This window comes from Schistosoma haematobium, chromosome 4 (genome assembly GCF_000699445.3).
Source record: "Schistosoma haematobium chromosome 4, whole genome shotgun sequence".
In the NCBI taxonomy this organism is placed as follows: domain Eukaryota; kingdom Metazoa; phylum Platyhelminthes; class Trematoda; order Strigeidida; family Schistosomatidae; genus Schistosoma; species Schistosoma haematobium.
In genome coordinates, this window is record NC_067199.1 from 34,511,324 (window position 1) to 34,536,581 (window position 25,258).

Genomic DNA, 25,258 nt, shown 5'->3' on the forward strand with positions numbered 1-25,258 from the left:
TTACTTCGTCTAATGTTATAACGGTTGGGTTTCCATGTTTACACGTATGGGACGTTAATTTACCTTGTGCGAATATCTACACTAGATTCCCTCTCAGTGTCTATTCTACAGGACTTCAACACAACTCAGATCAAGAACACGTAATTAGCCTGACCACAACGTAAATATATTTCCACACTAAAAACTCGACACAATCGGACAACAATGAATAATAAGTGGGTAATAATAATAAGGATAGGGGAATATATAACTCATCTGACGCCTGTCAGACTATCTACATATCTGACTAAGCGTCATTTATGGCGTAGGCGAGATATCTGTCTACCAACCAAAGAACGGGTTTACTGGGCAGTAGTTCGTTCTGTCCTACTTTATGGCAGTGAAATATGATCGGTAAGACTAGAGGATATTCATAGGTTACTAGTACTCGATCATAGATATCTTCGAAGCATTGCTCGTATATCTTGGGACCATCGAGTAAGTAATGCAGTTGTTAGGAAACAGGTACTAGGTAAGGATGGCAAATCAATTGATGAAGTTTCACTATTTCATCTATTGAGATGGCTAGGACATGTGTTATGTATGCACAGTCACCAGCTGCCCCAACTTGCGATGTTTCATGGTGTAGGAGTAGGTTGGAAGAAAGCTAGGGGCGTCCAGATTAAAACACGACACAAATCCATGAAGTCATTGACAAGTGGACTGATCCATGTTGGTAGGTGTAAATTACCTGGTTGGGCCGATGGTCAGAGACCTTGAATGACATGGCCTAAAGTCGTTTGCAATGGAGCAGGTGCATCCACTCTTTGTGTTCTCACAAATTCTAATCTTCTGAATTCTTCACGTCCCTTTTTTCTCTTTCCAAATTTATACTCCTTATATAACATCTTCAAACTCTAATCTTTCCAACTACTGCTTATACGTTTATTACCTCTACCACTATGGGATTTGAATCGACAATTGTATCTCTGTGCTTATGTGGTATGGCAACTCGAACTGATGTATGTACGTACGAAGTTCTACGTCGTTACTAATTGACTGACTGACTAAACATTGAACAAGAATTTCAAACTAATGCCAAAGTATATTTTACAGAGATGAATAAATCAGAATGAAGAAAACTAGTTGTGAACTGGAAAAATAAGCGATTTAAATCTTATATCACGGTGAATAAGTAATAAAAAAACCTTTGTCTAATGCTTAAAACATTTAAAATTGTTACGGAAAATTCTTTGCTTATCTTAAGATAAAATGATAATAATAAATATACTATACTAGTAACAAATATATCAGTTGCTCAATTCGGTAAATATCACTTTATTACATAATCATAGTGTAATAGATGAGTTGGTTGAGTAGAAATGTCGAAATAGATAACGACAGTTCTCTTAGATTTTCATCTTTAAAACTATTGAATGAATTCATCAGTAAAGATTTTGTAGGTGATGATCAATTTTCTGTAAAACATTTTGTGACTATGCGACAGATTTGATGAGAAACTCTATCAGTAATGAACACACACACAGATTGAATAGTTTAAATTCTTCAAGATATTTAAGTGAGTATGGTTACTCAAGAAAGACCAATTGGTATCCAATAATTAACAGTGTCAAACTCAAGTTAATCTGTGATATCGCGCAATATTTATTCAATGATTCTGTGTTAGCCTCTGACGTGAATCACAACACAGATCATGGTCTTAGGGAAATACAACTCGATATCACCGGGTACTGATTACAAGAATATCATATAGTGGAGCTGTTTGTTTAATTTTTCCTGGCCTTAAATAGTCCTCAAATTTACATCCGTTTGTAATTTGAGTTACTTACAAGTTACATTGAATTTTATACTGTAATAAGCATTATGTTTTAATGTTGAAACCAACTAGTTAGAAAAATAAGTGTATATTCACTGAATATTTCACTAAAATCTGTATACACTTATTGGATAGGTAACTTAAGACGACTGGAAAAAAACTCGGTGACAAGTGTTTTAGCTGAATTATTGAAATATATGTGTAAATTAAAAATGGAAGGAGGAAAATTTCTTCAAACAAAAGATGATCATCGATTTGTACAGGTTACAATCATTACACACACTCGGGTATCGTACAACAAACATCCTTTCGTGTCTTTTAGCGATCACGAGACTGTAATAACGATTAGCCTCAATTAATAACATTATTATCACTTTGTGATTAGTTAAACAAATTATACTGAATAACATATCACTTATGCAGTATCCATTGTTTACATATACATAGACATGTATGTGTGTGTATTCTCTGATATGTGTCATTCGTAGTCGATGCAGGGATTCTGTCTCATTACAAAGTATCAAAAATGTACTCTCGACATCAGTCAAATAACTGAAAGAAAAGAAATAGATACAGTTAAAAAAGATGCATTGAATGAATACACACACAGACATCTTTTTCCCTTCGATGACAGCCCTCAGTGTAGTTAAACAATTGTTGCTACGACTCATTAATACAATCGATCAACGATGATCGAGAAAAATAACAACGGTAGAACATTCAAGATTCGGCTGAACGATAATTGAAATTTATGTCAATTTACAGATCGTGCTTGTCACAGACTGAGTGATATCAGGTGTTTAGTGGTGGTCAATGGGAAACTGTCGATATTGGTTTCATGCTAGTTGACACTCATTAATAAAGCCTGTCTTTAATCTTCAAGGAGTTTGTACTCGTTATGGGATTTGAATCCTTTTCACTCAGCTTCACATTTTGAGAAGTTATCACTGAGCTACTCAGGCCCTCACTGACCACCTGTAGGACTGAGATTTTAGCATTGACTGTCCAGTGAGTGATGATGAACGTTAAGTATGTTTAATTTTTTAGCAATGATGGAATTTCGCCAATCAAAGTGCCTCGAGATTGTAGATGAGCTTTGCTCACAAGTGTCAGTTAACATGAAATATAGATCAAGAGATTCCTACTGATTATTGCCAAACATCTAACAACATGTGATGCTGAGTCACTTAGACTAGCAGTCACACTGGAACATCATCAGTAGAATACGGTCAGAACTAAAAAACTATATAAACATGATATTAGTTACTATTCAGTGACCAGTGAGTTATGACTGATATCAGCTTGGCAACAAGAGAGCATTTAGTGAACAGCTGTTCTGTGTATTCCCTAGAAACTGAAGTTTTAGCGAATAATTATGGAATTCAGATATTTCAGAACTGAGGATAGTGACTTCTCTGAAATATCACTTGGATAGGATCGTGTCATGTCACAAACTGACTGAAACAGAAAATATGTAGAATATTGTGTACTGATTTCATGGTTTGGAACTACTGTACTCGTTGTAAAGAAAACCGAATGTCTTAGATTCGATTCTATGTAGGTGTTTGTAGTTGCCTGTTATTGAGGAGGTTCGAACTAAGGAACAAAAGACCATCACTAAAGTAAAATCAGTTCCATTGAGTTCACAAATACCATCTGATTGAAACTGGAATTCAGAAATTTCTTTCGGTTATCTTAAATCAATTCATAAACTTTGATTTAAATAATTTCATCTGCATTCTATTTATGTATAAAGACAGATAGAGTTAAGTATTTTATGGATAACTCTATAAATACATTTGTTATGTTACCATACATTTTTGCTATAATCGAGTTAGTAAAAATGACAGATTAATATATATATATATATATATATATATATATATATATATATATATATATATATATATAGATATATTTGTTTAACTTACGTGAACTAGCCCGTTGATGTAATACAGTTAATCGTCTAGCTAACAGATAATGTTCTGCTGATATTTTTAAATATTGTAAATTAGAACAAGCTTTTAAAGTATAATCAGGTAGAAATCGAGCTTCCGATGCTAAACGTGCTGATTGAATAGATGGATCCATATTTTCAGAAGGATTTGGAAATAATTCATTGACACCTATTTTATTATTGAAAGAGAGAAAGAAAAAGAAAAAGAAGTGGATTTATTGACAATCAACTCATGAATATGCTAGTTGAATCAAGAAACAAATTATTTATTCTTAGCACATTAAAACACTTTTGGAACGATTTTGGTTGATATATCAACAGAATGAAGTTGATTCCATGGAAAAATTAATAAAAGACAAATGATTAGGGTTTATTTCACTAATCCTATCATAAATAGGTATTTAATCTCTTTATTCATTCATTCGTCTATTTTTTTTGGAAAGGATCGAGTTTAATGTATCATTGAAGATAGCCAACTAGAAATATGAGTTTCGAGAAGTTGTATCCTTATGTATTTAAAGTAGTTGACTTGAACAAATACTGTTTATAAGTTTAAATGTTGAAAAATATCTGGACAGTATAGCCTAAAGTCTGGTATAAAGAAAGATGATGAAAAAAGTGTGTAGCTCAGAAGGATGGATTTATCGAAATTACGTTTGTCAAGATGGATAGCTTTGAGCATGAAGATATCACCATCATCATTTTAAGCAACATAATCATTACAAGCTTAAGACAAAAGTAAGTTGTCAAATACCAGTATTATATATTTTTGTTTAGATCAATACACGTTCAACTGGGAAAATGTTGAAATCATTTTCAAAGACAACAATAATAAGGTTTAGACCTCAATGCCTGTCAGTAATCAGAAAATATTCTGAAGAAAACTACAAGGTTAAGACTTATGTAAAGATTTTATTTATTTATATTAGTTATTTAAATCTTCCCATTGATGTTTAGGAGTGCAATTGACCAGTCTGTTTTGGCACATATGCATCCTATGCAGATCGCTTAGATATTCTCATTAAGTCACAAGCATTGTAAACAGAGATGGATGATGGATAGCAGTGGAATCCAAGACGCGCCTTACATCTCATTCGGGACTCGTCAGCTTGATAGATATACCTCCAGGACTCGAATCCAGTACCGTTCGCTTAAAAAGCCATCGCGTTATGCGTTTAGCTGCTGAGTCCAGATAGCCAATTTTGTGTTGACAGAACAGCCGGTTAGTCAACTGTGGAAAAAAATTTAAATAGTCTTAATTGTGAACTTTTGTGTTGATTCATTGTTGTTAGATCTTTCTCTATCCCCAACTTGTTGTCACATAATTGTAGACTTGTTATTTCAATTTGCATCATGCACATTCTGCTTACAAATATAATCTATACTCTGTAATAGTCTTCTATTTAAGGTATATAATCACGGGTTTAAGTTTGAATAATACAAGATAATAGGATGGCTTTTCTAGTATTCTGGTTAATAGTTTCGGGGCAGGAGATTTTCGCTTAGCTAACCGATCATTAGCAAAAACATTGGGGTGACAGTATAATATAAGGACGAGCTCGACAATTGGTTCTTAAAATGACCACATGAACTTGAAGACATTTTTCAACTAATTAAAAGAGAGTATATATATAAATCAAAAGTATCTTGTAACGGAAGTAACAAAAACTGTTAAAATTTAATGGTTCAAAGGAGTTTATTGACAATTCAAGGTTATTATCGGTTTTCCTATCTTAGTACTGCAGAAATATCATTACATAAATCTCATTTGTCTGAGTGAAAATACATTCAACATAAAACGTTCGTTTCTAAATTCAACTATAAAGGTATTTTGTAGAAAATACATTATTATCTACGGAGCTCTCATTCATAATTACAGAGATGGAATTCTAGAACAGTCATTGTCTCCATTTCGGTATGAAGAATTGATTTGCGAAAATAGTTATTCATTTTAGTATTCTTACAAGCTCCCCTATCATTTAGTGTATTGCTAATAAATTTTCTTTGAGAGTTTGCCTATAAATAACGTTAGTTGAACGCAGTACATGATTAGTTCACATGTTGTTGCACTGGAGTGAACACCAGCTCTGTGATGCAGATACATTCGGTTGGTGAGTTTTCAATAGAACGAAACAAGCGTCCTAGGTTTCACTACTAACCATAATCCATCAGTGTTTTCTTTAAAAAACAAACAGACTTACGTTTTAAAACAGCTTCACCAAACATAAGAAAGGGTCCAGCTTCAAAAATTAATCCTTCAACACCAATTTGAACAATAGCACGTCCTTGCAATAAAAGAATAGCATAATTTGACCATTGACCCATATGATACAAAGTATTTGCTTCATCATCTTTTGGACTAAAGAATCAAGAAAAACCGAACGAAAGATTTACAAAATATACATCATGAACTTATGGAAAATGTTATTGTTTTGATTATGATGTCCTAATAGTAACACAAGAACAAATAGTATGGACATTCAAAATTCGATAATTTTGAATGGGAACTATGTTGTGATTAAACTTAATTTGAAGCTTGAACTAAGCCATTAAGCATAAAAATATCAATCGTATAGGAATACTGGTCTGAAAAGTTTACTCGTACTAATTCTTGTTCCGTATATTAAATCACTTGGAATTTATGCTTATGTATTGTGTTAACTGGGATTGTTTGCTATTATGCTTAAGGCGTTAAACTGAACGCTTGTAAGCTTGAGAAGTCAGTTGTACACACACAGTATTTCATTGTTCTATGAAATGTTCTTCCGCTTCAGACAAAAACAAAGAATGTGATATGCAAGCTGAATGAGTAAATATATATATATAATTACTTATATGGTAAAGCAATCTCCTCAAAATTCACCATTAATTTGCTAACTGCGCACACAGTTTAACAACATTCCCCTATTTCATGAATCATTTGAATTAACTATGTGTGCTAAACTCAGCATAATGTAGTCACATGCACTTTCGTGAAAAGTTTAAACCATTGTTTTTCCAATACTTAATATTGAGACAATTCATGAATGAAAATGAAGGTTTTTTCATGTATTCTTGAGAAAGGTAAGAGGTCGTCTACTTATACACTGATGCATATATTGTATACAATAAAAAAGACATGTTGTAGATATACATCTAATCTAAAAGTTACGTAACGGTTTTTATGAAAGACTAACCATTGAGTAGAGAAGTCTTATAACTGATATGTATACTGTTTACCAACAATTCACTCATTGATTTTCATGAAAAATTATTATCAACTATACTAATGGATGCATCTGATACCCGTAACGAATATGATAATAGTAATTCGTTATCAACACAGAGAACAGATGATCAATACAATTCGATTTGCACTAGAGAACTAGAAAAAGAGGATATTTTGTATTACTATGTGATCAGTCAATGTAAATATCTTAGTTCTACAGGATATCAATCGTGGTTTGAAAAGCTCACTGGTAACGCTTCAGAACGTGAAGACAGATGACACAAGTTTGAATCCTATAGGGAATATCGGTTCCCTTAAAAGTGTACCTACACTTTAGTCAGAAGTACCAAAAAATACGAAACATAAGTCCAAAGTTTCCTTTCGTCTACTTCCAACTAACTAGTATGCAACAAACATTGCAGTTATTACTGACAGTGTAATGCTAAAAATTCGTAGAAAGAAAGAAACAATATGTACACTAAAAACACTAGCAAATCATCTACTTGGATATTGAACTTCAGTATTTAAATAAACTCTATAAAGTAAGTCATTTCAAGACATCTTTAACTATTAGTATTGTGTTCAACCATAGTGGTAGTCTAATTTGCTGTCCTACCCACACATTGGACATAAAATGAAAAGAAAATATTATCATTATTACCAATTTCTATAAATTATAAGCATAGTTGATAAAATTATAAGGAGGAAGATACTGTTTCTAAGCAAATATAAGTCATATTAATGATTGGAAGAAAAAAATAAATCATAGAGAATATAAACAAGATTATAGCTTATTTATCAAATACAAGTTTGTGTACTAGGTGTTGGAGTAATATTGTTTGTATTAGGTCTAATGATAATCCTGAAATTAGTCGGTTGGAATTTGAACTTGTGACCTGATGAGTGGTAAATCATGTGTTTTTGGCCACTAAGTCACAGTTCAATAGACAATATAGATAAAATTAAATGATTCAGAGGCTGATAATTTACATTTTTAACTTCAATTCACTATGTTGTGAAACTACCTTTTTAATGTCACTGATAGGTAACTGTCACATAAACGACGTAGTTGAACTCTGTTGTTTGTGATTTTTCACTAGAGCTCCGGAAGTTATCTCTTGAGATAAGTCAGTAATAAACCCATGATTAGTATTAGCAATATGAAATGCTTGTGCAGATTGTTCACATTACAGACTGCCCTTAGTTAAATAACTAATGACAGCTAGGAAGAACTGGACAGCTGTTCTTAGTATAGGACTCTTCAACAGTGCAAAAATATGTAAACTTTTGGATACCGACTCAGTGGTCTAAAGATCTAGTGCTGCGAGTCCCAAAGATCCTGAGTTCGGTATCTGGATGGGAGGGTAGTGAATCCATGTGTCAAGTTCAATGCCATAACGAAACAGTTGTCCAGTGTTTCATGGTCTGTAACGATTGTCTAAGATCAGCTCTCCATGTAACCCACAAAAGATTAAATCCATTATGTACGTAATTCTTTAGTATCATTTAGCTGGATCATAACAAATTCATATTTCCAACTGTAATCAGTTCACAATATCATGACAATATCATTACATGTGGATTCCTGAACTCCTAATATCTAACTGGCAATCATTAATTAACGAAGTGGACTGTCTTCAATTCCTATCAAGTATAAACAAACATCATTACTTTAATACTTACTTGTAAATACATTCACCAACAATATTTGCATTAAGGAAACTTTGTAGTACAGAATAACAAATATACTTCTCTTCAAATGATTTCACTTCTAAAAATTTAGAGGATTAAATAATTATTTAATAGACAAGGAATGTCAGCAATATAAAAAGTATTAACAAGAGTAGTAGTAAGGGAAAAATGGAACAAGAAAAAAATTTAAATATAACTCTTTTGATTGAGATCATGAACCGATTAATGTTAGACCACCGTTGGAAACCTGGAAGCACTAAACGGCCGTTTCGTCCTATTATAGGACTCCTCAGGGCCTGGGTTCCAACCCCGCGTATGGGATCGTGAATGCGCAAAGCTGAGGAGTTCCATGAAAGGACAAAACGGCCATCTAGTTCTTCCAGGTTTCCAATGGTGGTCTAACATCAATCGGTTCATGATCTCAATCAAAAACTTAATAATCTCCACAACCCCTTCACTGTTAAATATAACTCATTTAATAGGGAAAAAACATCTATGTACTAAGCTTTGAACTATACCACATTTGAGTAAAGGTTAATGATCCAGTTAAAGTAGGAGGATAAATGATAGGAATCTACATAATATATTGATGGAGTGTCGAGTATTTCAACGACTAGACTACATTACTTAACATATGATAGAATTAACAATATTAACAACAATGGAAAAGATTTATCTCTCTAGTGAGTGATTTTATTAAAAGTTAGTTCTTTGAATTAGATGGTTTTATTGATGATTTTATTTAAGAGAATAAACTGTGCATTTCAGAGAACATGATTTAAACAAATTCGTCCTTTTGTGCTATAAATATTATTTGTCATTTTAATATTATATGCGTGTAAAATGCTTTTTATTGTTAAAAAATTGGAGAATTTCTCTAAAAAGGTAAAGATCTACAAACGAGAACATGATTAAACCATTCAGCTGGCAGAAAACAGATTAGACGAAATATAAGTAGAATCATGAAAATAACATGTTGAGTAAAAGAGAACTTAAAAACATGAATGAATAAATAGTGGTATCAGCATTTTTCTCTAAGTAGCCAAATTATAAAACAGATGTGAATGAAGACATAGATTTATCACCTCACATTCTTATCGGCTTTAAAATACTTTAAAACTGAAGCTAAAGAAGCACTGAACAACTGAACAAATAGCACTTCAAAGGTTCAATCCAGCCTTCCTTCGAGATACTAACAAATTCAACGAATTCAAGATAACTCTCAACAACGGGTTCCAAGCCTTACAAGATCTACTGAATGAAGAAGAAACTACTATGGAGGACAACTGGAAAGGCATCAAGGAAGCATTAACTTCAACGTGTCAAGAGGTTCTGGGCCTAAAGAAGCATTATCGCCATAAGGAATGTATCTCTATAGAAACACTGGACAGGATCAAAGGAAGGAAGAACAAGAAGACAGCAATTAACAACAGCCGAACACGAGCAGAGAAAGTCCAAGCACGCGCTGAGTACATAGAAGTAAACAAACACGTGAAGAAAGGCATTAAAGCCGACAAGCAGAAATACGTGGAAGAACTAGCAAAGACGGCGGAAAAAGATGCAAGAGAAGGAAATATGAAACAGCTTTACGATACAACGAAGAAACTATCAGGGAAATATAGTAAACCAGGGAGGCCGGTCAAAGACAAAGAAGGCAGGCCCATCACTGAAATTCAACAACAACGGAACAAATGGGTAGACTACTTCGAGGAACTCCTGAATAGGCCGGCTCCAATGAATCCAGTGGACATCGAAGCACCACACACAGATCTTCCTATAGATGTCAACCCACCAACGACGGAAGAAATCAGAATGGCCGTCAGACAAATCAAGAACGGGAAAGTAGCAGGACCCGACAACATACCAGCTGAAGCACTGAAATCAAACATCGAAGTAACCACAAGCATGCTTTACCCTCTATTCAAAAAGATTTGGGAGGAGGAACAAGTGCCAATGGACTGGAAAGAAGGACATCTCGTCAAGATTCAAAAGAAAGGAGATCTGAGCAAATGTGAAAACTACAGAGGCATTACACTACTGCCAATACCAGGGAAAGTCTTCAACAGAGTTTTGCTCAACCGGATGAAGGATGCAGTAGACGCCCAACTTCGAGATCAACAAGATGGATTCCGTAAGAATCAATCGTGTACAGACCAAATTGCAACACTACGGATCATCGTCGAACAATCAGTTGAGTGGAACTCATCACTATACATCAACTTCATTGATTATGAAAAGGCATTTGACAGTGTAGATAGGAGAACGTTATGGAAACTTCCTGAGAAGATTGTCAACATTATTTGAAACTCATACGACGGACTACAATGCAAAGTCGTGCATGGAGGACAGCTGACAGATGCATTCCAAGTAAGGACCGGAGTCAGATAAGGCTGTTTACCCTCTTTCTTCTGGTGGTCGACTAGATTATGAGGACCTCGACATCTGAAGGAAAACACGGCGTACAATGGACAGCTCAGAATCAATTAGGCGATTTGGAATTTGTAGATGACCTAGCCCTCCTATCCAACACACACGAACAAATGCAGATCAAGATAACTAGTGTAGCTGCAGCTTCTGCATCAGTAGGCCTCAGCATACACAAGGGGAAAAAGAAGGTCCTCAAATGCAACACGGAGAACACTAACTCAATCACATTTGATGGAGAAACGCTGGAAGGTGAAGAATCCTTCACGTCATTGATGAACAAGGAGGATCAGATGCAGACTTAAAGGCAAGGGTTGGCACAGCAAGGGCCACATTCCTACAGTTGAAGAACATATGGGACTCGAAACAACTTTCAACCAATATCAAAGTCACAATCTTCATTACCAATGTTAAGACAGTTCTACTTTACGGAGCTGAAACTTCGAGAACTACTATAACCATCATAAATAAGGTACAAGTATTTATAAATAGTTGTCTACGCAAGATACTCAACATTCATTGGCCGGATACCATCAGCAACAGCTTTCTCTGGGAGAGAACAAACCAGCTTCGAGCTGCAGAAAGAATTAGGAAAGGATGTTGGTAGCGGATAAGACATACATTACGCAAATCATCAGACTGCATCACGAGGCAAGTCTTAACTTGGAATCCTGAAGGGAAGCGGAGAAGAGGAAGGCCAAAGAACACTACGTCGGATAATAGAAGCAGATATGAAAAGGATGAATAACAACTGGAAAGAGCTTGAAATGATTGCACAGGACAGGATTGGATGGAGAGTGCTTGTGGGCGGCCTATGATTCTCCACGAGGAGTAACAAACGTAAGGAAGTAAGCTATTATATCCATACTGTGTAGTAGGACTATAAGTTACTACATAGATACATCATGAACTTTAATGATGATGATGATGATATTTATGCTGCAACTCAGTAATTAAATATAGATTTGCATACTCGAATTTGAGACAAACATACCCTGTGATGCAAATGATAAATAACACATGGAATTACAAGTTTCAGTCAATAATTTAACGTTCAATTTTCTACTGCATTTAAGGAAATGAATGACTCCAGACTGTTGTTGGATTAAACTTGTAAGTTAAGTGGTTGAAATGAAAAAAATTTCAAAGGTGCATTATAAAATCACTTATGAGAAGTCGAGGTGATATTTAACAGTCATATGAGACGAGGCGATACTACGTGACTGCTCACAACCCGAAATACATGAACTGTAGTTTGAGAACCTACAACTAAATGGTTGACAGTTGAATGCTTGATCATGGTCATCAATTCGCTGCTTCCTAGTGAATAACTTAGATCAGACTTCACCGTCGATATTTATTCATTTAACTATGTGCTTACTACTGAATCATTATGATAGGTATTTCTCGGAGTTCTGGTAAGAAGCGGTGACTAGTGGGATTCAAAGTGTCGTCAGTCATGTATTTATCAACCGAAGACAACTACAGATGTGCAATATCACAAAATGAATGAAGTTTGATACGTAGGTCATTTAATACCCAGTCAGTGGTTTAAGGATTAACTTCGAGATCTGAAGATACAATGTTCGACACGGGGAGGAGTTGAATATTAGGAAAAGATAGCTGTCAAGTGCTTTTTAGTTTCCAATAATTGTCTAAATAAAGACAGTCCATGATGTAAACCACAAGAAAAATAATTGACATTTAGATATCTTAAAACTACTAATTACAGATTTACCAAACTTCTGTCATATTTTTCAACATCATAACATTAAATGTCTGATTACTTTGCAATGACCATGTTTAGTACAAGAAAACTATATAGGATCATTCATCCACCAAATTGATTTTTTGAATTTCGTTTGAAGAAAATAAGCCTGCAACAATTCTATCACTCTCTTAGTTGAACATCATGTCTACAGACCTCGACAGTATACAATAGTATAACATTTCATTTGATAGAAATTACAATAAACGAAATAACATTAAAATTCAACTACTGTTCTACTATTACAACTACTAATAGTAGTAATAGTAGTAAGTACTGTTATTGTTACAAAAATAGAAAATCACCATGGTAGTTCTATTGATCATGGAAGAAAAGATAGAAAAAGACAATGGGGTAGAAATTGAAGGGAGAAACTAAAATGAGGCAGTAAATAAGATTGGAAATGAACAGATATATAAACAGATGTACAATAACTCAAGGTAGAAACACAAACAAACAGAACAGTGACCAGATGGATACAACAAGCAGCAACTTAGAGAACGAAGAGAACATAAAATAAAATGAAAAACCAGTACATATTTCTTATTAAACAAAAAAAACACGAGTAGAATGACCTTATCACTTGAGAAAAGGCAAAAAAATTTCCTACAAGTGAAAAGTGGTAAATTATTTCAGGCAGAAGAAAACTTGGTATTGTGTATTACACAAGGAACAAAGCAACAAAAGAAAAAGAAAAGCACAAACTAACAACAACAACATATTGATTCGGATCGTAATTGAAACATTGGATGGATTGACGCAAGTAACAATAAGAGACAAGAATGTATGGGTTGATAAAAATAAAACATAATCTATTTTAGTTAGTTATTATTATGATTACTATTAACTGCTTAATTAAGTAGTATAATGAAATAATGAGAGAGGCGTACTTATAAAGAAAATGATTATCAATACATTGAATGTCTTAAAAGGAAAATAAACAATAGGCCAATTAATCTATTACACATTAGTTTATTAACATTACAATAACAAAGGTCATGTATCCATGGGATCATTTTTATTTTTCATATACCTTATTATTATTATTATTACAATGAAAACGTTACATGCTGGTAACTAAAAACACCAATTTACTAAAGTCATATATTGTTACTATTTAAGTAGTACTTTTGAGTAGATAATTAAAACAAAAAATTATCGATATTTTTTTCAAACGATGCATTATATTTAGAAAAAAATTTTTTTGGTTCATATTAGAAAACTATGGTTTTCATCATATGACTTATTATTGATAACTGAACAAAAACAACCTGAGTCATTTTCTCTGAATGGTAAAATCTCTAAAGGAATAATTACTGTTACTACTACTACTACTACTACTACTACTACTACTACTATTACTACCAATGATAATAATAATAATAATAAATACCAAATAATTTCAAGAAAGAATTCTTTAAATGGAATTTTAGTGAATTATGGATATAAATGAGAGAATTAATAAGTCATTCATGGATTGAACTCTGGATTTTTTTAAGTTTTAAAAGCGAATAGAGTTAGTCAGTCAACAATATGAAACCTTCCATGAATGTGTATCAGTTCAAGTTGTTAATAATTAACACTAAAGCAAAGAGATGAAATTATCAAAACTAGAAAACATAAGAAATAAACAATATGATTCGAAAAGAAATGATGAATTTGTGAAATAGAAAGTAAATGACAACTTGAGAAATAAACATTGAATGGAAGACAAATAATGAATTGACCTATTCCAGTCAGTCAGTCAATCAGTAACGACGTAGAACTTTGTACGTACATACATCAGTTTGAGTTGCCATACCACATAGGCACAGAGATACAGTTGTCGATTGAAATCCCATAGTGGTGGAGGTAGTAAAATTATAAGCAGTAATTGGAAAGACTAGGGTTTGAAGATGTTATTCAAGAAGTATAAATTTGGAAAGAGAAAAAAGGGATGTGAAGAATTCAAAAGATTAGGATTTGGGAGAACACAAAGAGTGGATGCACCTGCGTCATTGTAAACGATTTTGAGCCATGTCATTCAGGGTCTCTAACCATCAGCTGTTATCGTCTCGCGGATCCTAACCAGATATTTCACACCTACCAATATGGATCAGTCCACTTGTCAATGACTTCATGGATTTGTGTCGTGTTTTGTTCTCGCCGCCGCTGGCTTTCTTCCAACCTACTCTTATACCATTGAGCATCTCACGTCAAAGCAGTCGGTGGTTGGGCATACATAACACGTCCCAGCCATCTCAATTGATGAATTAGTGAAACTTCATCAATTGATTTGCCATCCTTACCTAGTACCTGTTTCCTAACAACTGCATTACTTACTCGATGGTCCCAGGATATACGATCAATGCTTCGAAGATATCTATGATCGAGTACTAGTAACCTACGAATATCCTCTACTCTTACCGACCATGTTTCACTGCCATAAAGTAGGACGGAACGAACTACTGTCCAGTAAACCCGTCCTTTGGTTGATAGACGGATATCTTGCCTACGCCATAAATGACGCAAGTTGGTAAAAGCTAGTCGAGCCTTCTGTATTGTACTGAGATTTCGTCACACACCAAGGGCTGATGAGACTTCCAAGATAAGTGAAGCGGTCGACACACTCAATTACATCACTCCCTATCATTACTTCAGGTTTCGATGCAACCCAATGCTGAAGCAACATTTCGCATTTCGAGGGGGAGAATCGCATGCCGAACACGCTTGCATTGTTGCTTAGAGTGATCAGAAGACTCTGCATTTTGTCAGCGTCTTCACCAAATAGAACTATGTCGTCGGCATATTCCTATTCCATTGAAACTGACTCACAGTTACATCTATCTAAATTGGTTATGTTAATCATGTGGTGAGTGCGTTAATCTTTAAGTTATCACAGAAGTAGAAATTAATGACATACAGTTTCACATTGTATTAAATTTATTTCACACTAGGATTAGTAAACTATTCAGTCCTAATAACATAAATGGATGATGAAAATCATGTCTACAAATTGTTATATCCTAGCAAAGATTAAATTATGGATACCTTGTGAAAACTATTTATGAACTAATATCATACATATATTTTTTATGGTATAACTGTTAAGAAACTAAACTATAAATTTATATCTTTCTTATTATAATAAGTTTTTATTTGACTTACTGGTCACTGTTATATGATTTATTATTTTCAAATTATTGTCAGTCTATTAGTCACAGTTTCTAACAATCACAGCCACTTGGTCTTGTACAAATATTATTTCCTTTTGTATGATATGACGTGGTCTGGTTGGCTATTATATAAACTAAATACAAATGAAATACATGATTTGATATATAACGGGAGGTGATATTGGTGTTCTGGACTGAAACGGCTGGGTTAAGTAAGAAGTTGCTATCTCAAACTCTAGGCGGCTCGTACTGGTCCGCTCAAATAAGTCGGTGATTCTAATTGGTAATCGTATCGCATCATATATTAACAGGGCACAAGGATCACAAGTCATAACACAAATTAAACTTCTCTTTCTACAAACTTACAAACTATGATATAATTCTACTGTTATCAATACAACATAATTAAAGCAATTATTCTCTATGATAAAATTTGGATGGTGTAATTGTTGTAACTTTGAGCCCGGCTATTTGTTACGTGATTTCTTTGCCAATCAAAATAAGACTTGTTCAATCTTAGTACTGTACTAAACCAATGAAGTTCGACCGGTATGAGCAGCCTAGAGTCCTTATTGGTCCTTTGTTCGCCTAGCCCGTCCATTTTAGTCCAGAACGCCAAAAACAGCCTCCACTATGCGAATCATTTATTCCAAACATACGTGGTTTATATTATCAGCCAAACAGACTGTATCATACCATAAAATAGGAAATAACATTTATACAACATGAAGCCGAAAAGTAGCTGTGAATATGGAAGACTGTAATCAACAAACTGAACATAAGAACAGTAAATAATTTCCTATAGATCGAAATGAAGTTTATAATAAGAGGAATATAGATATATATAATCTAGTTACTGAATAGTTATATAATAAGAATATCTATAGAATATAAGTCCATTAATACTTCTCAGAAGTTACCCGTAATTTAATCTTCACTAGGATATAACAGTAATAAGAACATAAAAGTTCTCAGAACTACGTGACTTATATTAGTGATCACACATATACTTGTTAAGAACACATAATGTATTCAAAAAATTAAAGGTCAACTAGACAAATGGAGGGTAGGAGGAATCAATGATGATAATTAATAAATAAATCAGCCAATCAGTCATAATCAATGAAGATATTGGACGATTTTGTATTAGATTAAGTTAATACAATGAATATTAGCGTAAAAAGAATAGGAAATTAACAAAGATGAGAAGTAAAAAAGAGAAAATCCTGAATAAGTGGAATACACTTCGATTAGAATAATAAGTCAAATTGAATAATGAAAAATTAGGAATAATACTTAAAAATTTAGAGGAATGAATGCAGCTATGTTATTGTGATGGATTTTGTACTAAAGCATCCAATGTCTCTATTAGATAAGAGAGGAAAAGAAAAGTGAGTAGGACTCTGAGAATTGCTGAAATTTTTTATGGATTTACCAAGTATTTGCTTTAGAATTTATGTTTTATTTATTTAAACACATAAACATTGGTACAAGCAGGCACCAAATATATATACCTCACACATATCATTTGATTTGTATGACGGTTGGAATACTACCCGGGAGCCCGAACCGAAATAGGTGGCTTTCTTAGAGAGCCACACCCGAACCTTCAACCTTGAGGTTTAATCCACAAGGCAACGTTAGGAAATGAAGTTCCACGGTAGCCGGTGATCGACAATAGGTTCACATGCCATTTGTTCCTTCAGGATCCTGGAGCTCATGTGCATCATTGGTCTGAAATAAGGGTTTTTCAACTCCCCCTAAATGGATGCTGCTCCGTACCCGCTAACCCGGTTAAAGTGCACGATCTTCGCTTTTCGTCCTCTTAATTTAGGATATTTTTATATTGTTTTAATTATAATTTTTGATCTAACTCATTAACTGTTTATATTTCTTCAATTGTTCATGAAGTATAATTAATTAATTATGCACCTACCTGTTACTCAGTTTTTGTATAACAAAGAACTTAGTTATTCATGGATTGTGGTTTTTTATTCATAGTGAATTGTGGTCTTATAATTGATGAATATTATCGTGTGAGTTTTCGACTTATGAAAATAAAAATTAAATTAATTCACTGTTTTCGTGTTCTGTATAGGCAGTGTGAGAGCAAAAAGAGGTTGCACGAACTAATCAGTGTCAGTATCCTTGGTGGACGTATTTGGTTAAGCGAAATTTACAGTATTATTGGCATAATAGGTTTCATCATAGGTGAACTCAATTTCCTATCATAAACTCAATTTATCATGACTTAAACTAGTAACAGTTTAAAAAAAATATCTCCATAAATCAACCTGAAGGTATAATTAATAACGTTTAAATACTATTAAAGATTATAATTTATGGGTTGTTTTCTGAAACATGTTAAAAAAGTTACATTAAAAAACAAACATTGAATCACTAAACACTCTGGAAAGTAAGTACATTCAGCTGAAGAGTCACGAATAAGACGAAATGGGCGTTTTGAATTCCACTGCTAGCCACATTATCATTTACTCTATAGTGAATCGCTAAACAATTTATTTAGTGAAGGAATTCTTTACAACGGGTTCATTTCCAAAGCCGTACAATAGTATATATATATATATATATATATATATATATATATATATATATATATATATAACAAATTATAGGTCAATGAATAAGTGTGTTTGGTTGGATTAATTTAGTTGTTATATGAAATTCAATTCACTATATTTTTGAATAAACAAATAGTTATTAAATGAGGCAGATTATGAAACATGAGAAGTCTATAGTTATCAAAATTAAAATTGTAACTATGCTTATCATTGAGTTGAAACAAAGGTGTTGGAATGGTGATTGAGGCAGTTAAGAAGAGATAACCTTGGTAATAAAAAAGATAAACAATTGAGCGAATTTGAGTCCATTTTATAAATAACATCGGAGTGAGAAACGAACAAGCGATGGGACCACTATATAAACAAAATAAAACTAAACTGAGACAATGGTAAAGAAAGGGATTTAGCGAATCATTTTTTATATGCATAGCCCAAGTTTTCAATCATAGAAAACCAAGGCTACAATGTAAAGTAAATTAAGGTGTACACCTCATGGCGTTTTTGACTGGATTTTGTAAACGATATCAAAAGATGAATCAGAGATTAAATGTCCTGTGTCCACTACATGTTGCAGAGTCGATGAAGTATTTGACGTATCTAGACATTTGTGAAGCCCTATTGATCGATGCTTTTGAATGCGATAGTGAAGAGATCTCGACGAACGACCTACACATCTAATTCCACAACAGCAAATGTACTGGTCAATCCTTAATGAACCAGTAAGTCTTTGTAACTTATATTTCACATGAGGATATAAAGTAGTAGTTTGCGCGGAGAGTTTATACATTAAGTGTTTTAAATACATCTCTCCAGATAGCTTTTCAGTATTGCACCAGTAACATCTTTAAACTGAAGATATATAGACAGTGAATCCCATTTTTTGACAGCTATTTGTTTTCCATATTCTTTTCAATAATCCTTAACAGATGTCCATTCTCTACGAAAGTGGATTTCAAAATAAGCAGTTGATTTTCTAGGCGGTTTGGTGAACATATTTTACGATATCGCGTGGACATGTAAGGAATCAGACTTAGCCTTCGGGTTTTTGGAACTCAGCTGTGAACAACCACTTTTTCCTATATAGAAGATCACGAAAAGGAGAATTTGATTCATTTTCTTATTCCCCTGTGAATTTAAGCGATGAATTAGAATTATCAAAAGACTTGAGGATATCCTATACATCAAAATTTACATCACATAATAGATGAATCGTAAACATACCTTCAGTTCAAGGACAGCTTGTTGATTAGGTGTTGCTGTAAACTCTGGATATGAAACAGTCGGCTTATAGTGAATTCAGTGCAGAACGCACTGCTATGTTATATGTTTGTCTTCACTAAAGCTAAAATATACATTCAGAGTACGACTACAGAACAACCCCGTCTAATTAGACTGTAGGAATTCCTAAACTATTATTATTACTGCTATTATAAGGGTTATCTCTAACTAAAATTTTTGATCACCGTTCAAATATCTTTTTGATCACAAGTTAACGTTACTCACAGCTGTACTTTTCATTCATCTGATTATTTATCCTACATATTTCGTAAACATTATCCTTCAAAAATTATTTATATTTAATAGTTGAGATCATGAGTCAATTGAAGCTAGACCACCATGGAAAACCTAGAAGCACTGAACGGCCGTCTCGTCCTATCGTGACACTCCTCAGCAGTGCGCATCCACGGTCTTGCCTCGCGATATCCGAACCCAGGTTCTATCGGTCTGGAGGTTAAGCGTTCAGGTGCAAGACCAATAGGTCCTGGGTTCGAATCTCGCGAGGAGGGATCGTGGATGCGCGCTTCTGAGTCCCATAATAAGAAGAAACGGTCGTCCAGTGCTTCCAGGTTTTCCGTGGTGGTCTAGTTTTAATGGACTCATGATCTCAACTATTGAAATCAATATAATATCCACAAAACCCCTTCTGATATTAGGTATTTATTTATTGAAAACTATGTTGTCAAATTCTATACAACAAATAGTCAAACTCTTACAAAGATAAAAATACAGGACGAGATGGTCATCCAGTGATTTCAGGTTCCCAATAGTTGTCCAAGGCAAATTCATGATTTCAATACAAATAGTCGATGAACTATGATTTATATATATAAAGATGAACTTGTTAAGGAAGGATTTCTTCGCTCAATAACTTGCTTTAAAATAGAGCATAGTTTAAACACTTGATATTTAGAACACTGAATTTATTTGTAAACTATCAATAGTGTTTCACAACGAATTTCATTGGAAATGCATTAATAAGTGTTATTAACAAAGAAACTAATGTATAATTATATGGAAAATAAAGAAATTGTAGTGAGATCCATTTTGTTGATGATGAATTCCATTAAAAAATCTGATTGGAATCAAGAAGCGCAAGGGATCTTCTTTTATGCATTATTTATACGTGAAGAAATCTAAAAAACTGCAATTCTGCTTAAAAGTCCATTAGCATTATACTTAATGAGTTTATATACAGAAAGTACACGAATTCCAATTTTATTCAAAACACAAAACAGTTCTATAATGAGTGGACCTGTTATCTGTAAAGATGATAATTTAACTTATTTACCAAGTACACTAAGTATACTATCATGTTTGTGGAAGCTAACATGAGTTATCTGACAATACAAACTGAAGTATGCCGAGTGGGATTCGAACATGCGAACTATTAGCTGATAACTGAGTGTTTTGATCACTGAGCCGATGACCTGTTGTTATATGTAAGCATCTAACACTCCTCCTCGTTTTGTTAACTTTAGATGCATTTATTTTCAAATACATCTGTCACCGAAGCATTGGATTACTGTTCAACTAAACTCTTTGTTAGAAATCGATCAGTCTCAAGGATATATTTAATGCAAACAAACTTTCGACTATATAATTCTTAAGCTTCCTTCTATCTAAGCGACATGCATCAAATAGTTGTTTATATGAAATAGATGTTACTGATAATTATGTAACAATAATTTAATGATAACCGATCATTACAGAGAGAAAGAATTGATCAACATCAGTGAAGTTTAATTATCACTAATCAGTAAACAAAGTGATAGAATGTAACCTGACAAATTATTTAGGGATTGATATGGCTCTTCAGTTTCTTAGTTTCACTCTGTCTCTCTTTCATTTGTTATCTCAACAAGATAAACTGACAGTGAAATTGGAATTTGAGATTCAGAAAGTGAACGGAATTGTTTTTGTGTCATCCACTATTGTTAATGCGTGCAAATTGACAGTCTTCGTTCTTTGAAAGACTACACAGTGAATTAATTGTCAATTTTATTCTCATAATAATATCAATCAAAAAAGTAACCAAGCAAACGAGAAAATGGGATAAAAGTATTCTTATTGGTTTGACTATATTTTAAACATGGACACACAATAGTAAAAATAATCAACCATTAGAAATGTAGTACCTTGCACAGGTACGCTCATAGGTTCTAGTTTCCACACCACATCAGGACAACAAGACGACGCTACTAAGACACATATCAGAGTAGTAGGAATAGTAATAGCAACACTATTGACAGAAAATATTAAGCATAAATAAGATTATACGAAAAGAAATTAATCTATCCAGTAAAAAAGCATAAGATAATATTTAAACTCAATATTTAAGAAGCGAAAAAAAGCGAGTATGTGGTGCCAGCTGATCTGGCTCCAATTTCGTTGAAAGTATGAATATGCTATGAACATAAAGCTCCCATTTAACTCTGTATATTACCTAGGCTAACCCCGTTTGAATAACGGTGGTAATAAGAAGCCAAGTACGGGTGGCGTTGGATGAATTTATTTTAGACATTCGTTTATCCAGACAGACGATTAAGGAAACGAAATGAAGAGGAGAGGGCGAAGCGAAACGAATATGCATATGAAACAACTCAATTTAACTAGGCGTTACCTAATATTCATAGTTAGAGAAAGATAAGTTACAGACGTGATGAGTAAGATACTAAATGCACACACATACGCTTACATAAAAAGTCAAGGTTGATAAGCGAATAATTAACAAGGTCAAAATTTGACTCAAGAAGAATGAATAAATTGGTCTGTCAGAATGCTAGAATAAGTTATGTGGGCTTGACATGGCACCCGACACTACAAAATACATCTATGCCATTGCTACTGATTCTAAACCATTTCACCCACCATCAAATATTGGATACAATAATTACGTGTTCCTCAAACAGACAGTCTACACTTACTAACACGGCTCAATCTAACAGTAAATAAGATTAGTGAAGTTAGCAATCCTGCCAAAAGCGAGTTGGTTTTATCAATTCTGATGAAAAAATAATAGTTCCCTGAACACATAATAGTTTCAACGAAACAGCCGTCCAGTGATTCCAGGTTTCCTATGGTGGTCTAGCTTCAATTGACTCATAAATTCAACTATAAATGTTCGATAAGTTATATGATAAAAATAATTCGTTAATTAATGTCATCATAATGGATTTTACATAATAAATAAAGTCAAGAACATTATTCAAAGGTAGTAGATAGATTTTGTTAAGGAACATCTAAAAACTTCTCTATAAGCTTATTGAATACCTAAAATTACCTTTAATTAATTAATACTTTTGAGACGTTCACAAAAAATAATCTAAAAAACTAAGGAAATTACATTCATTTTTATTGAATAAACAATTATCAATTCCAAATAACAAACATAAATGAATTTTAGTATCTTTTCTAAGAAACTTCTAGGATAACTTATGATCAGATAATTATCCTTTTGATTTTTGTTTATGAACTAACTTTGAAAGTAAAGTTTTCAGTTTAAATTCGGATTGAAGTTTCATAGATTGTGGAAGTCAATAAATGGGCGTTCAATTTCAATATCGAATTATTTGTCCAAAGTTTATACATACTAACAAAGTCTAGTCAAAATTTAGTCCTTGATATCAACAATGGGATATTGTGAACTCTTATCAATATATATATATATATATATATATATATATATATATATATATATATATTTTAAACAGTGGAGATCATGAGTAAATTGAAGCTAGACCACCATGGAAAACCTAGAATCACTGGACGGCCATTTCGTCCTATTGCAGGACTCGTCAGCAGTGCGCATTCACGACCCCGCCTCGCAAGATTCAAACCCAGGACCTATCAGTCTCGCGCCAGGCGCTTAACCAACCAGACCACTGAACTGGCATCAAACGGTGTTAATGTCTAACTTCAACTAATCCACGAAATTGAGCGACAAATCCACCATTGTCATCAGTGAGTTACTACCTCACAACTGACCCGGTTCAACTCCACTAGTCACTGCTTCTCACAAGATCTCAACTGTTAAAAATTACTACAATCTCCACAAAATCCCTTATATATATAAATTAAATTACTAGGACATAATTCACTTACCAGGTGAATGATACTATAAAACCATACTTATACGACTAATTAATTTGACAGAAATTATGATTAACCCTTTCTAATAAAATGGATTTTTATGAACCATTAGTTTACTTCGGAAGTTTTTAATTCAAGATATCAAATATAGTTTTGTTGAACTATTCGATTAGAAACAGTCAATTGAAAGATATTCACAATATTTCTTCTATATCAACATTTTTATCATCAATGTATAACAGTAAGAAATTTCACATTTCTGTTGTTAAACATAGTATCATTGAAAGAGTTTATTGTAAACATCATCACAACTAAATTATTTGATAATCAAAATAACATCGCATATTACTATAATTAGTAGGGTTTTTTAAAGGAAAATAATATATTGAAATTAGCAGTACAATTGAGGATAAAGTTTACTTATCCAAAAAAGTATTGACTATTCATATGTATAACAATCAAAACTGGATTAATGGAATCTGGTTGTTTAGAACGATCGAAAACAAGTGAGTAAACAAACCTGCCCACAAATATGTAAACATACTCATATACACACATACCGAGTTACATGGTAAAGAAAATAACAGTAAGTGAATAAATATAAGTCTCAGTAACTTCTGATAGTTTATTATTTATAAAAGTAGGTATATATTTCAAGGTTAGAATAAAGAAGAAACAATAAACACTTTTAACCAATCACTAAAACCTAATAATAATAATGGCAATAAGATCCAATATGGTGATATGCTACTGCGGTTATGTATATAGTTAAGTTATACCATTCTGATAGTAAGCTCTATTACAAGTTTTTAAAAAATTATTGAAAATATAAGGGAAGACTGAAAAGTTTACAACTCATTGACCACTAAATGATGAACGACATTATATTTAACTAATCTTCGGTCTAAATGATTCGATATAAGCTTTAAACTATATTGAAACGTTAGGGGCGGTTGAAGAGAACATCATTCATTACAAGATTGTAGGTATGAATTGTTAAAAAGTGCCAACTAGCACGAAACCTAAGTCTAGAGTTTTTTGTCAAGTATTTTCAACAACTTAACACACTAAACAATTGTTTTATCTCAATTTAAGACTCCTATAGTAAGGCGAATCCATGAGACATGACACGTGGATTTTTCTGATAAGCACGATGATAACTTTAGTAGACTCATAAAAGAAGATAATCATATAATCACTTTAATAAAAACGGTTATCATGTTCTCAATACTAATTGGTTTACAGATAGGTTTCTTCAGGTTCTAGTACGATATTGTGACTTGAAG

General features: G+C 33.2%; 1 protein-coding gene across 1 annotated transcript in view; it reads right to left on the reverse strand.

The window, feature by feature from the left end:
- CNNM2 (Metal transporter cnnm2) overlaps positions 1 to 25,258 on the reverse strand; it is a 70,225-nt gene that overhangs the window by 4,543 nt on the left and 40,424 nt on the right. The window contains exons 7-9 of the mRNA XM_051216265.1: positions 8,665 to 8,752; positions 5,975 to 6,132; positions 3,748 to 3,942 (exon numbers count right to left, since the gene is read on the reverse strand). Of these exons, the coding sequence (XP_051066836.1) occupies positions 3,748 to 3,942; positions 5,975 to 6,132; positions 8,665 to 8,752 (441 nt within the window). The remainder of the gene's footprint in view (positions 1 to 3,747; positions 3,943 to 5,974; positions 6,133 to 8,664; positions 8,753 to 25,258) is intronic.